The 15,545-nt window shown below is 48.7% G+C and overlaps 1 protein-coding gene across 6 annotated transcripts in view; it reads right to left on the bottom strand.

Annotated features, from left to right (window-relative positions):
• Positions 1-9,622, bottom strand: part of DOCK11 (dedicator of cytokinesis 11) — a 75,494-nt gene extending 65,872 nt beyond the window's left edge. For all 6 annotated transcript variants that reach the window (XM_069867622.1, XM_069867625.1, XM_069867624.1 and 3 more), the window contains exon 1: positions 9,480-9,622. In XM_069867622.1, coding sequence (XP_069723723.1) covers positions 9,480-9,581 — 102 coding nt within the window. In that variant the 5' untranslated portion in view covers positions 9,582-9,622. The remainder of the gene's footprint in view (positions 1-9,479) is intronic.
• Between the last annotated feature and the right edge of the window lie 5,923 nt (positions 9,623-15,545).

The raw sequence follows: 15,545 nt of genomic DNA, 5'->3' as shown, positions 1-15,545 counted from the left end.
GAGTCAAATGGAAAAGCACTGTTGGAGGCGATTGGTGGCTGGGGGCATGGCCCATCTCTGGCATAAGCACACACTCGAGGTGATCCAGCACAATTTCTGCACGTGGCAGTTAATTAGAGCAAGCCCCTGAGATTGCTTTCAGTACCCTTATCCCCTGCGCTCTAATGTTCCTCAGCACCACCGAGTGCTCCTTGTGTGAGAGATGCCAGTGACAGCTCTGTGCAGACTGCCTCGGCACCTCCAGTCCCCAGACACAACACCTGAAACCCTGCCTGTCCCTGCCTGCTCAGGTATATCCTGGCTCAAATCCAGCCCTTCTGCGTGAGGAGCAGAGGGAGGGATCTGCGTAGCTCTACGTCAGAAGAGCTGCACCTGCATCCAGCTGAGCATCAGCCACAGAGCATGAGAGATGTGAAAACACAGCACAGCTTTGATTTTCTCCTCTGAAAATAATAGCAGTAATAGAAATTGGCAAAAGGGTACTGGTTTCTATGGGACAGCTGAATTCCTGCCAGATATGACTTCTCAAAACATTCTGTAAGCACAGGAATGCTAAAAAAGGAAAATAGTAATTACAGTGACAATACTACATGTTATTTATAAAAGTTCTTAACTGGAGCATCCCAAAGTGCTTTCCAGATGTCACTGGTATTTCATCATTTATTTATGTAGTATCAGTTTTATATTTAGCATCCAGTTCCACAATAGCCAGCTTCAGAACATCTTAAAGCAATTAATTGCACATAAGCAGAACCCCTCCCTTTCCTGCCTGCTCTTAAAACCTCTTGTTTTTCACTCAAAAAACCACTTGCGCGCAGGGCCAAGCCAACTGCACAGCCACTCCCTGAAGGCAAGAAGTCAAAACACCCCTTGGCTTCGCTGGGGCATGAACCAAGCCAGGCAACAGTGACGAATCTTGCCCAAGCCCATAGAGCAACACCGGGGAAAACAGAGCAGGAAGTCACAAGACAGTTTTGGGTTGCCTTAGCAATACAGCAAACAACCCCAACAGCAAAGTCAAAGCCCGGAGATGTCAGCCGTGGTTTAACCAGGTCAGGAAGTTGTTTATCTCATCCTCCATCTACGCTCAGTCTTCAGGCTGCAGGCACTGGATGCAGGTGCAGGCGGCTGCAGTGGCTGCAAAGTTAAAGACTTTTCTCCCCAGCAAACGCAGGAGGGGCTGTGGACAGGCTCTGCGATGGACGGACTCCACGACAGACGGGCTCTGCAATGCCTCAACCCACCTGCAGTCAAAACGCCATTGTCGACGGAAGCACCTCAAAGTTTCCACCAGATGAAGACATTCATACAAGCTTCAGCATTATGCAAAGGGACAAGGGAGTACTTATTGCTCCCCAGAGGAAAAGGCTGAACTGCAAGGGAGACCTGCCCGAGTCAAATGTGACTTTCCTGGACCCCCAAACTGCCATGCGAAGAGGCTGGCTGGCTGTTGGCAGCTGGAATTGCCTCCTTGAGAACCAGCTTTGTCAGCATTTAGTCCACATCAGCCAGCACCATCATCTCCCTCCAAGAGATGGATGGAGGCTCCTTTCTCCTCTCCTGACCATGCCTTTCCTATTGTAAACCTGGTATCTGCCAAGCTTCTCGTCCCCTTGTGCCCCTACACCCCTCTCCAGCCGGCACAATGCTTCCCTTGAGTCCCTGCTCCAGCTAACCTCGTGTCCCCAAGGGCCGAGCCACAGAGCCGCAGGCTTGGCAGGCTGGCAGAGCCCTGGCAGACGCGGGGCCAGCTGCCATCCTGAGCTGTGGCTTCCTCCAGACCCACCAGAAGACGTGCCCTGCACCACACAAACACTGCGGTGCATCTCCAACCCACATCCCAGGCTCCTGACCACTGCTAAAATACAATTTAAAATCTGGCTATTACAAAGAGCAACGTGCAGTGCTGACGTGACCAGGTCCTAAAACTGCACAGGAGCAATGTCTTTCTGGCTGCATCCGTGCAGTATCACTGGCTCTGGGATGAAGGGAATGGGCTGCAGTGGGGATGTCACCAAGCATGGAGCCAGAAGCAGGGACAGAGCAGGGAGCACTCTGGACTGAAACAGGCAGGGTCTCCTTCTAGCTGCAGCCGCTTGCCAGGGACAGCCCTGTGGCAGGAGATATTAATAGGGGAGAGGAAAAAATTGCATTTCAGCAAGGAAGGAGAGAGGGGTGAAAAGGGGGTCAGGAACAAGCAGACCTGACCCCATTAGAGAAGCAGCAGGAGGCAGGGAAAAGCTGTAAAGATAAGTCAGGGCTGTGCTGAAGGAAAGAAAGGCCAGCAAAAGACAGCTTTGATTTGTACTTTTTATGGGAATGAAAGAGATGGAGGGAGATGGTGGCAGGGAAACATACTTCAGCACTTCTGAGATGACAGCGATGCCCACAAAGGCATATGAAACTACCCTTTTCTTCTTTGGACAGAACAGGAATGAGGAGGCCAATTAACCAGGGAAGCTAAAGCATACGTGTGCCCCAAGCCTGGCTGCTGTTTGGCTGCTGCGTGTGACTGTGACTTGCATTCTCAGGCCACAGAAATATCAAAAGCTTTGCGTAATTTTGCATCATTAGGGATAATAAATCAGCGTGCAAAGGGCTGAGTGAAATGCTCTAAGAGCCACCAAGCTGCATGTACAAAAAGATACTACGGTAGACAATTCAGGTTCAAAGCTTCTAGTCCCGGGGAGTGCCTCTAAATTTCTGCAGACACCAGAAGAGGTGGAAACAAAGACCAAGAGCCATTCCCTCACTGGATTTTGAATGCACAAAATCCCCAACCGCATTGCTGGCATTAGCCGCGGGCACCACCACCAACCATCTGTTCCAGGCATTTTACTGCATTGAGGATGGCAGGTCAGGGCAGATGCTGTCAATGCAAGGACATCTGCATTTTCATGACATTGGTTATGGCACAGAACAAACCACTCTCAACCTTGCCCAGCAAGGCCACACAGCTAGCAAAACGTGATAAGAGGAATATGCACATGTGTGTAAGGGCTGGATGCTCTTCTCTGCTCCTAGAGCTTTCCTATAATGGGCAGGAGAACACATAAGTAAATGATATCTTAGGAAGTATAAGATTTGGTGCCCATCGAAGGCTTGTTGTAGCCTCAAAAACCCTCAAGAAATGGACACATTGACTACAGCTCATCCTATAGCACCCATTCCTCAGCACACCGGTGTGCGTGGGATGCAAGGTACTGCTTCATCTCTTCTGGACTGGATACTGGTAGGAGACATTCTGAGATTTACTAAGTGCCCCTCAAATAGATGCATGCACAGTGTACTTGGGGGCTTACTCCTCTCCATAAAACGGTGCCCTTCTTCCACTGCACAACCAGTGTGTGCTTAGGCAGGAGTAAACCAGACCAGTTCCATGACATGGGCTGCTCAGGGCTACGTCACGGCACTCAGCCAGCACTGAGCTAAATTCAGCCCCCTGCAGCACATGAGCCCCAGTTCAGGAAAGCATGTGATTCATTTTAAGACTGCGTTTAACTGTTTTCTCAAATAAGGCCCTGTGAGCAATAACCTCTCCATAAGCACTTCCACAGAAGTCACCCAAGCGAGCTGCAGTGGCCAACTCCAGAGGCACCTGCCACAGAGGGCTCTGGCTGACCCAACAGCAACACCCCCATTCAGTTAGGCAGGGGCAGAATTTCCTCCCATGTCTCCTATACATTCCTCTTTCTACGTCAATTATGCAAACACAGAGTATTGACTACACTCGAGGGGCAACATGCATATATTTTGTGTCTCTCTTGAGCACCAAGATCACTACAAACGCTGCATATAAACACTCTTTGCATTGATCAAAGTGAATTTAGCTTGTTAAAGGAGGATTCTAGGCAGAAAGCTGATTTCCTCTGCATGAGTATAAATTCAGACACTATTAATACAGTTTAAGCTGAAAAAAAACCCACAAAAAGAACAAAACACCTTTTTGCCTTCCATCAAGATCTTCTTAATATCACCATTAAGGAGCTTTTTATCTCCTGGTTTGCATCTGCCTGAAACTGAGCTGCATACACAAGCCCAGCCCAGCCAGGCTCAAACAAGATCCATCTTCTGGCACGCTTCCCATGGTCTCACAACGAGGTTTCAGGGAGCACATCCCACAGCACCACGTAACACAAGAGAGCAGACTAATGGTTCAAATATCAGGTATCAATGCAGTTGTGTGCAAGTGGAGGTTCTCCTACATTGCAGTTGCTGGGAGTCCACGTGCTAGCAGATGCGCAGCTGAGAGTGTGCCTGGGTACCACCAAGCTGCACCTTGGGGCATCCCTCAGCGTGGGCAAAGCCTGTGCAGCTGCCCCTTCTCAGATGAGGTGCTCTGGGTTTTCATCCTTTGTAAACCTCTATGGTGAAGGAGTAAATGTATCTTCAGTTAATCTGCATAGAAAAGATCTAAAAAAATCAGTAATTGTGGGAGACAGAATTTCCACCAGATGACAACGTTTGGCAGCACAGTGGGACAATGGATTGTCTGGATTTTGTCACTTGCTCCTCTGATCTCATGTATCACACATTTCATTTCTCTGTCACAACACAGTCAACGACACCTTTGGAAAACTAGCGACTGGCTTGAGACACAGCCCTCTCCTTGCAGGGGCACATCGTTCCCAGAGAGAGAAGGGCAAGGCACAGAGGGCTTATGGATCAGCGCTGGCCTTACATGCATGTGGGAAAACAAGTGACCATGTGCATCTGATTTAGGTCCTGAGGCAGAAGATAAAACCTTTGCTATTTTCCTGGCAGTGCCACAAGATCCAGGATTACAGATCCCGTTCTCTCACATGCGCTTTGAAACCACTCGGCTCTACAATGCCTCCCAGCACTTTTGGGGGAAACAAAGATGGGGTGAAGGAGAGGTGTACAGGCACCTCTGCCAGACCAGAGGACTGCACACCAAAGCACTCGTGTGTATGCTCCTGGCAAGGGCTGAGCCCCACCTCGCAATACTACCCAGATCCTGTGTTAGCCAGCACCTCAGTGCAGGTTTCTCCTGCCTTGCCACACAACTTTCCCATTAATACTCAGCCACATCCTCAGAGAGGAAAAGTCGGGAAGAGGGAGATTGCACTAAAGGTCTCAGCCAAAATCACCCACGTCTATCCACTGCCAAAGGTCCCTGGATGCTCTCCTTGAGGTCTAGCCTAGATGTCTCTCCCAGGTATCATCAACACTATGTACTCTGGCTCTGAAGTTGCACTTCCAACTCAATATTTTTCTTTCGGTGCCCTAAGGTTTAAGCCGCAGATAATCTCTTGGTTAAGAACGGTTTAAGCTATCACACTTTGGCTTTGACTATTCCTCTCTTTAACATAATCTTAAAACTTCCTTTCATCTTTTACTGTGCCATTTATCTCACCAGCCAACTTAACGCTTTTGCTAAATTTGTCTGTTTATTTAAACAGTGACCTTGTTTGCCAGTTATTCTGCCAAACTCCATCCACAAGTTAAAATCAGTAGCACACATCATGGACTATTCAAAGGTGAAATTGCTACAAGCTGCTCTACAGCTTTGCAAAGAAAAGCACAGAGAGAAGCCAAGCTTCTCACATACCTAGATGCCTGTGGCACCCCTGGTGCTCCCAACTCCACCCCTCAGGGCTCTGCATGCTTTCAAGGAATTCCTACTCAACTCTTCTTCCTCACCAAGACCTCCCTTACACAGCCTGTCTACAAACATGATGCAAGGCCAGAATGACAGCAGGGACGCTGCGAGCACCAGTGCAGTAAGAGGAAATGAGAGCACAGAGTGAAAGCTCCTTCCTCATCCACAGGGACCAAAGTGCCTCTAAGCCCCCTATCACAGCCTACTCTTACTTTCGCTGCTACAGCTCCACTTCAGCCATGACAGGTACCGCACTGACTGCATCCTAGCAGCTGGTCCAAAGGGCAATGGCAGGACATGGGTACCCCAAGACACCTTGGAAAGGGACAAATCTTCCTTTTCTGCTGATGTCTGACCACCACAATATCCAAGGCTCCCCTTTCACAGGTACAGAAGAGTGAAGCTCTGCCAGAAGTCATTGACCAAATTCCCACCAGCTTCAGCTTTGAGCACCAAAGAGAAGCGCAAATATTCTCCTGGAACTAAATAAGCATAGATGAAAAACCAGGAACAGAGACAACAGGCCATGAGCTTCACCGCACCTGCAGGACAGCAGTTTCAGAGCTGGATTGTGCCAGACACAATGCTTGCTGGGGCTGGCTGTGCAGGAGCACAATGCTGTAAGCCCTGCACAGGGTTGTTGTGCCCCAAGTGCAGGACCCGGCATTTGGCCTTGTTAAACCTCATGCCATTGGACTCAGCCCAGCGGTCCAGCCTGTTCAGATCCCTTTGCAGAGCCTCCCTGCCCTCCAGCAGATCGACACTTCCACCCAGCTTAGTGTCATCTGCAAACTTGCTAAGGGTGCACTCGATGCCTTCATCCAGGTCATTGATAAAGACATTGAACAGGGCTGGACCCCACACTGAGCCCTGGGGAACCCCACTTGTCACTGGCCTCCAGCTGGAGTTAACTCCATCTCCCACCACTCTCTGGGCCCGGCCACCCAACCAGTTTTCCACCCAGGAGAGCGATCGCCTGTCCAGGCTAGAGGTGACAGTTCCCTAAGCAGAATGCTGTGAGAAACTGTGTCAAAGGCTTTATTAAAGTCCAGGAAGATACATCCACAGCCTTTCATGCGTCCAGTAGGCAGGTCACTTTGTCATAGAAGGCGATCAGGTTAGTTTGGCAAGACCTGCCTTTCGTGAACCTGTGCTGACTGGGCCCCATCACCACCTCCTTCCGCCCTCCCTGAACCCTGCAGTGTCTCTGGCTCTTCCTAGTGAGGCAAAGGTGCTGGGATTGATCCCTCGCTGATGAACTGTTGAAAGCAGGAAACTCTGCCAAGACCTGGGAATCAGAGACACCTACCCTCACCCTTCTCCAGCCCTTGGCTGCAAACACACTAAGCGGCACAGCAGCTCTAGGGATTTGTCTAACAGAGAGTTGGCGGAGACAGTGTGAGCAATGAAACCCTAGAGAGGATCAGGAAGAGAGTGGCTGCTGATAGATGCTGCACTCTGCCAGCTCCTTTGGGTTGCAGTCAGGGATTTATTCATCTTCCTCTGCAGTCCCACCCATCCCTTCCCTCTCTGACAGAAGGCACCTGGCACAGACACTGAGTAACCATTTGCCTGTAGGTTATCAAAGCTCTTCAAGTCCTCAACAAACAATTTCATTTTTAATGAGAGGTGCCATCAGCTTTTACAAAGCATTTGCCTTTATATATTGTTGATGAAACTGGGAAAGAAAATCACATGGGATCCCATAGGAATCCCTGAATAACTGCATATAGGAAGCAATAGCCACGGCACTAGGAAATCAGACTGGAAATGAGACTCAGGTTATTTTCAGCTTTAGAAATCAGTACACTGATGAGAAAATGATGTTTTTAAAAGAACTGTTTAAAAGCCTCCATTTATTTAACAGCATATAAGCAGAGAACTAACAGGAACTATTCAATGAACTTGCACTGCACTTTCTACATATCCCATTGACTAACCTTCTATCAAAGTCAAGGACAAAGTCGATTACACGCTAGAGTAATTCAATGAGCAACAGAGAAACACATCCAACAAATCCCAGGGAAGCTCTGACCTGACCCCAGCATCCACCCAGGGCACAGCAGCCAACGTTTGCACAGCTGCAAGCGCAACAAAGACAACCTGCTGCAGCATCCCACACGCAGGGATGAAAGGCATCTGATAAAGCACATGATTTTCACCTGAGATGTTTGAGTGTGAATCCTGTGACACACCAGCCCCCCCGGCTGATGTCAATGCTTATGTCTCTCTCTCACTTTGCCCCGCCGTGCCCTTCAGTCATGCCCTATTTATTTGTCAGTTTTATATTGCCCGCACCCCAAAAAGAGCGAGCTCCATTACCTGTTTGCTTGATGTTCTGCACAGACAGATTCTCCTCAATTCCAACTCCTGCTGCACAACTAACCCCAGGCGCTAACAGTGCCAGTTCACAGAACCACTTGGTTGGAAAAGACCTTTGAGACCACCGAGTCTAACCGTACCTGTCCACTACTAAACCATATCCCCCAAGTACCTCATCTACCTGTCTTTTAAATTTCTCCAGGTGACTCAAGCATTTCTCTGAGCAGCCTGTTCCAGTGCCTGAGAACCCTTTCAGTGCAGAAAGTGTTCCTGCGATCCTCACATCTCTAAACTGTGCTCATTCAGACAAGGTAATGCAGGTGGCAAGCAGGGTGGAAGGCGGGATGGAGTGACACAACACATATGGAGGAGAACCCAAAGAAGGAATTTGGCCCCTGTCCTTCCCCTACCCCTTCCCCTTCCCCTTCCCCTGCCTTGCTCAGCCGCACCCTGCCCACCCTTGCCGAGAGCTTCCAAACCCCTGCCCAGCCCTATGCATCCCTTTCTCCATCCTCCACCCAGCCCTTTCCTTCTCTTCTTCCCCCGTTCTGCACACTCCCTGCCCAACTCTACCCCTTCTCTATCTCCTTCCTAGCCTTTTCCTCCTTCTCTTCCCTTGCTCTGCACATCTCCTGCCTAACTTTACCCCTTCTCCATCCTCCACCCAGCCTTTTCCTTCTCCTTTAACCTTGCTCTGCGCATCCCCTGCCCAGCCCTTTCCTTCTCTCTGCTCGCCCTGCACACCCTCTGCTCATCTCTACCCCTTCTCCATCCTCAGCCCAGGTGTTTCCTTTCTCTCTTCCCTCACCCTGCACACCCCCTGCTCATCTCTACCCCTTCTCCATCTCCTGCCTAACCTTTTCCTCCTCCTCCCTCGCTCTGTGCATCTCCAGCCCAACTCTACCCCTTCTCCACTCCCTGCCCAGCCCTCTTCTCCTCTCCACTAGCCCTGCACAACCTCTGCCCAGGTCTTCCCTTTCTCTCTTCCCTCGCCCTGCACGTCTCCTGACCAACTCTGCCCCTTCTCCATCCTCCACCCAGCCTTTTCCTTCTCCTTTTCCCTCGCTCTGCACATCCCCTGCCCAGCCCTTTCCTTTCTCTCTTCCCTCACTCTGTGCATCCCCTGCCCATCTCTACCCCTTCTCCATCCTCCAGCCAGTGCTTTCCTGCCTCTCTTCCCTCGCTCTGCGCACCTCCAGCCCATCTCTACCCCTTCTCCATCCTTCACCCAGCCCGTTCCTTCATCCTCTCTGCTCTACCCATCTCTACCCCTTCTCCATCCTTCACCCAGCCCTTTCCTTCATCCTCTCTGCTCTACCCATCTCTACCCCTTCTCCATCCTCCGCCCAGCTCTTTCCTTTCTCTCTTCCCTCGCCCCGCACACCCCCAGCCCAACTCTACCTCTTCTCCATCCCCTGCCCAGCCTTTTCCTTCTCTTTCCTCGCTCTGCGCATCCCCTGCCCGACTCTCCCCTTCTCCCCCCCCCGCCCCCAGCCCGTTTCTCCTCTCGGCTCGCCCCGCACCAGCCGCTCACCAGGACGAAGGAGCTCCGCACCGCCTCCGAGACGCTCTGCCGCAGCTCGGCGGCCGTGCCCGGCTTGCTGAGCCGCTTGGTGAACTTCCTCACCTCCGACATGGCGACATGGTCCCCTCGGAGCGCCGCCGAGCCGCTGCCTCCCCGCCCCGGGCGCGGCGGGGGCGGCGCCGGGGAGGGACCGCGCCGGGCCCGGCCCCGCTTTGTCCCCGCGGCAGGTGCCGCTCGGAGCCGCCGCTGCCCCCTCGGCGGCGCTGGGGTGCGAGGAGGCGGCCCCGGCACGCCGGGAGCGATGCTGCCCCGGGGAGCCGAGGGAGATGGAGGCGCTGAAACAGCCCTGCGGCTGGAAGGCTGAGCGAGGACCCGGAGGGAGCGGTCCCCGTGCAACCGCGCGGTCCATGCGGCTCTGTGCGAGGATGTCCGTGCGGGAACAGCGGGGCTGCTGTAAGGCTGAGCTGGGAACAAATGGGACAGCGGTCCCCGTGGAGCTATGCGGTCCGCACAGCTCTGTGCAAGGAGTGTTTGTGTAAGGCTGAGCTAGGAACAAATGAGACAGTGGTTCCTGCAAAACTGTGCGCTCTATGCAAGGAGAGTTTCTGCTAGAACACTGTTTTGCTGTAAGGCAAAGTGGGACTAGGACCCAGTGGGACTAATAGGACCTAGGACCAAGTGGGACTGGTCCCTGTGGAACTGTGCACTCCACGCAGCTCTGTGCAAGGATGTCCGTGCTGAAACAGCTGTGTTCCTGTAAGGCTGAGCTAGGATCAAATGGGACAGTGGTCCCTGTGGAACTGTGCAGTCCATGCAGCTCTGCAAGGGCTGTTTCTGCTATGACACTATGTTCCTGTAAGGCTGAGCTAGGACCAAGTGGGATAGTGGTCCCCGTGGGCCAGTGCTCTCCATTCAGCTCTGACTAAGGATGTCCATGCTGAAAGAGCTGTGCTCCTGTAAGGCTGAGCTAGGATCAAATGGGACAGTGGTCGCTGTGGACCGGTGCTCTCCATGCAGCTTCCGCACAAGGCGTGTTCCTGCTGTAACACTACGTTCCTGTAAGGCTGAGCTAGGACCAAGTAGGGCAGTGGTCCCTGTGGAACTATGCAGTCCACACAGCTCTGCACAAGGGCTGTTTCTGCTATAACACTATGTTCCTGTAAGGCTAAGCTAGGACCAAGTGGGACAGTGGTCCCTGCAGAACCGTGCACTCCACGCAGCTCTGTGCAAGGAGTGTTCCTGCTGTAACAGCTGTGTTCCCGTAAGGCTAAGCTGGATCCAGGACAAGATCTTACTACTGAGCATCTCCAACCTATAGGGCTTGCTACAGGAAAGTTCTTTGATCAGAGAGGCTGTGATCCTGCCTACAGAAAATCCAGGGAGGAGCTCTTCATCAGGGAGTGCAAGGATAGAATGAGGGAGAGTGGTTTTAAACTGAAAGAGGAGACATTCAGGTTATATAGTAGGAAGTAATTTTTTATTGTGAGGGTGGTGAGGCACTGGCACAGGTTGCCTAGAGAAGTCATGGATGTCCCATCCCTGGGGGTGTTAAAGGGTTCATTGGATGAGGCTTTGAGCAGCCTGATCCAGTGCGAACTGTCCCTGCCCATGGTATGGGAGCTGGAACTGGATGGGCTTTAAGGTTCTTTCCAACCCAAACTGTTCTACAAATCTATGATTCTATTTTATGATCTCCTTTACCTGCCTGACTGCAAAAGAAGTAAGGATATGGAAGGAAGGTTCCTTAGGACTGAATTCCTAGTCCTCCTTGTTTTGTCCACTGTTATAATATTGATTTTGAAATTATAATAGAAGTAGAAAGCCATTGATCCTTTACATTTTGTACATTAAAGCCTTACTTTTAAATCTTTGTACTTATTTCATTGAGGGCTGTGTCTTCACAGCAAGACACTGAATTGGATAAAGTTACCATGTAGTCATAGTCTTAAAGAATTTACACATATTGTGCCATATGGCGGTGAAATACTATCTACAAGGACTTCACTGGAATTATAGGCACGCTGTCAGTCATACGACATATAGAGAAATTGTTTGGATTATGAGAGCTAATCTGTAGGGGATAATGAATACAGCTATTATGATCCAAACTGTTCGAAATGTTATTTGTGGCTCCTAAAGCATGCAAGCCAGTTATTCTTCTCCTTTTTAGCAGTTCACAGAAAGGGCAGCAGACACCATTTCATATTAAACATCACTCTGACTTTTTACAACACAGGCAAAACAAATGTAAAAGCTTGTTGTTAATTATCAAATAGCTGTTTGGGGAGGAGCAAAAATTGCAAGTGTTTACAAGCCAGAGAACTGGCATTTTCACAAACACAAAGCTCTCCCAAATCGGTCTAAATTGAGAAGTAAAAAAAATCATTGTGATGCACAATTCCAGCTGCAGCGACTGAGGTTCATTTCCTTATCCTCACAGCCATGCATGTCCTTGCAAGCATTTTACCAGTCACTTCAAATTGTCCCACCACACAGCCCCAGTGACTGCACTGTAACAAGCTGGGCTCTGGTTATAGCAGTGAGTAAATCACACTTAGGTCTCATTCACCTGGCTGGGAGAGGACGGGGAGCACAAGGATGGTTGTGACAGGATGAGGGAGCCCCATTCACCCTGAGAACCAAGGGGCTGAGGAGAAGAGGGCTGTGATGTGTCACTTGACAGGAAATAAAATCATCCCTAGAGCACCCACCCCTTGTTTATCCAGTCAGAAGCAGAAAGTTCCTACTAAGGTTATGAGCTTGGTGTGGCGCCAAGCGAGGGGCTGCATCCAATCAGCTGCACATAAGCCTCTTACTCAACTGAGCTAAGAAGCCATGGAAGATCAGCGAACAGTAAGGCTGGTTTCTTTGAGCCAAGCATGAAAACAAAAGGAAAATAGAAGCAATGGGAAGGACACATCACATGAAAACAACATGCAGAAAGCTGTGACTCCCTCTCAGGAAGACTAAACATCAGAATAAGAGTCTCGAGCACAGGGAGTACTGAGGTAAGACAACAGCACTCCCTCAGGTAACGCTTTCTTGAACTCAGCCTGCCTCATTTTCCCCTCTTCATTGAGACTAAAGCCTTGAGCTCCCTGGTATCATTTTGATCCCAGGCCTTTCCAAAACATAGCATCATTCAAATGGCTCTCATTTTCTTCCTGGGTACCAAGCTGCAGCCTATCTGCTGCCTTTAGCATATTCGGTTAAGAGCCCTGAGTGCCAGGCTCTGCAGCCGACGGATTACAGCCCATGGATTGACTGCCCTTGCCCCAGGCATTTATTGGAAGCATAGGAACTACAATAAATACCAGGTTCTCTGAAGAAACAGTCTCTTTGCTGCAGGTTGAGACTGTCTCTAGGACAGGCTACTCTTCCTATTTGCTTTGTCTGTCACCGTCTACGCCCAGAGTTTGGGCAACAAATTCCTCTTTCTGAGGAATCAGAAAAAAAATCAAATTCAACAGAAACATTCTCTGCTACTTGGGAGGCTTTATAACCCACCCAACCCAAAAGTTCAATAAAACATAAATATCAACTCGGGGGGGGTGTGGGGTGTGTGTGTGTTGGGGGAAGAAGCAACAGAAAAAAAAGAAGCAATAGAACAACAAGCAGTAGAAAAAGTAGATAAAGAAGCAGCATCAGAAGCAGCAGAAAAAAAAAACGCAGAAGATTCAGCACTGAAAAGAAGGGGATGCACAGAAACAACATTGAGTTCACTGGCAAAAGCAAACTCTTGGCTGATCCAAAACACCCAGCCTGAGCAACCTCTGACTTTGTCCTATTGGCCTTAAAAAACCCAAACCATCCTTACAACAAGCATGGAATTAATGACACTACTAGAAACAGAATTATCCACAGCGCAACTGTGAGTTTTGAGACAGCAGTGGGGTTGTTTTGCCCCCAGATTACATGGTGAACTGGTAGGCTTTATGCTTGTACCCATGGTGGTGATTCTTCCAGCACTGGAGGTGAGCAGAGTGTCAGACATGTTTGGTGTTTTGCCATAGCTGATAGAGTTGTCTGAGGAGGCAGAGATTTCTCCAAAAAGGCACAGTATTTCTCTAGTTCTGTCATCTGGCACAGGTATAAGATTCTTCTTGCTTGCCACAAACCATGTCACAATATTGTGTTACTATTTGGCTCTCTACTTTTAATTTCTTCTGTAACAGAAACTAATAATAATTGATGAGTGAATGTGGTCACTTACTTAATTCAAATTTCTTTTCCTTTTTTTCTCATAGCAAATTACTGGGTATTTGTGTTTAAAACAGTCAGGCTTGGAGAAAACATGATTTCAAATGCGAAACAGGGTACTTAAATATATACTTAAATTATGCATGAATCCTAAAAAAAAAACCTTCAAAGAAGTTAGTTATTGGAAGCACAAACTTATTCACACAGCTCTAAGCATATGCTCAGCACTTACTGCAGTTAGAGAAAGATGAACCCACAAGCTTCAACGAGTACTTGGGTCCTTTTCTGAATGGCCCCTTGTCTGTTCTTTTGTACGTAGCACATTGCTTCACTAGTTTTTTGTGCTCCATTTACTTAGCATTATACTCTGACCAGGTTTCCACACAAAAGCCTGAAGCCCTGCCACTAAAGCACACAGGAAAAAGCAATTGGTTTCTACTCACGTGACCTAAAAAGTCTCTGTAGCATCTTGGCCGCCAGCCATACTAGCAAAATACTAGGAAAGCAGAAGTAGCAGCTGTAGTTATTAGCATAACGACCCTAGTATCACAACTCCAGTATCACTTCATCGGAACTAGACAACAGTTCCCTATGACCTTCTAGTTTGCTCCCACATTCACAAAACAAAGCAATGTGCTTACACGTGGTTCTTAAACAAATAAGGTATCACATATATAACCAGGAAGAGAGAAAATATAGGAAACTGCAATTGACAAAATACAAATAAACTTGCATTTCTTGATATCCCAGTACAAGGCAGTACACAAGTTTGCTTCAGGACATAGCAGCTTTGCATTCACTCACACTTGCAAGTTGACTTTGAATCAAGTTTGGCCAGTTTCCAACATTTTCTGAACACATATGCAGCAAATTACTAATGGCAGGCAAAAAACCCTATATAGCTGCTTTCCCTGTGCCTGATGAATTGATTCTGCCATGTCTATGGCTAATGTTCTTATACCTAATGGCATTAGCATCACATCAGTGGCAGGAATTCAGCATTGCTTTCAATTAAAAAAAACCAAAAAAACCCCCACCAAATTAAAGAAACAAATGCCCCCACCCTTTTTCACTTGAGAAAACACGATTTGTGCAGCATTTAAAGATCTGCTTTTAGCATTATCCATCCACTTGGACTGTTGTTTTTGTCATCTGCACATGCGCTTGGCTTGATGCCCAGCACTGAAAGAGACAAAGATGATGGAGAAACAGCTTTGTTTCTGCTCACAGCTGCCTGCTGCCAGAACTAGCCAACAGGAGCCAGTTACAGTAGAGATTAGGTGTTGAAGGAAGGAGTTTAAATGATGTGTAATGCTCCACTCAGTTAATTTTATTGATTCTTGGGGATTGACTGAGTTAGTTCATACATTTCCTGTACCAAGGTCCTCTACAATGGCAATTCCTCACTTCTGCCTCCTAGGAATTTTCAATCATATTCTGTAAACAGAATTTTGATTACATGGATGTCAACAACTTCTGTTAAAGAACAAAAGGTTAAGTAGGCCCTTGGAAGAAACAGTCCAGAGAGGAACTCTCCAGCACAAGAGGAAGTGTTTTATTTTAACAGACCTTCACCAATGCTTTGCTTGCGTTCAAGGGAACATCACTTCCCAGTGCAAGGACACTACTTGAAATACACACAGTGAAGACTGAAGAAAACAGACTCAGAGTGACTGATGTTTACCTGCAACTTAACATTCACCTGCAAGGAGAACTTGGAGGCTCTAGACAAAAGCAGAACCCAGTCGTGTAAGGTACCAGACACTCCTTAAAATGTGGATGAGATGAGACAGGATTCAACACTGCTCAGACTGGAGTACCACTTAACTGATGCAACTTTTGGAAGGAGAGGGAAAGAGGCACTGATTTCTGAAC

This window comes from Phaenicophaeus curvirostris, chromosome 13 (assembly GCF_032191515.1).
Source record: "Phaenicophaeus curvirostris isolate KB17595 chromosome 13, BPBGC_Pcur_1.0, whole genome shotgun sequence".
In the NCBI taxonomy this organism is placed as follows: Eukaryota; Metazoa; Chordata; class Aves; order Cuculiformes; family Cuculidae; genus Phaenicophaeus; species Phaenicophaeus curvirostris.
This window is presented reverse-complemented; position numbering and strand designations above follow the sequence as displayed.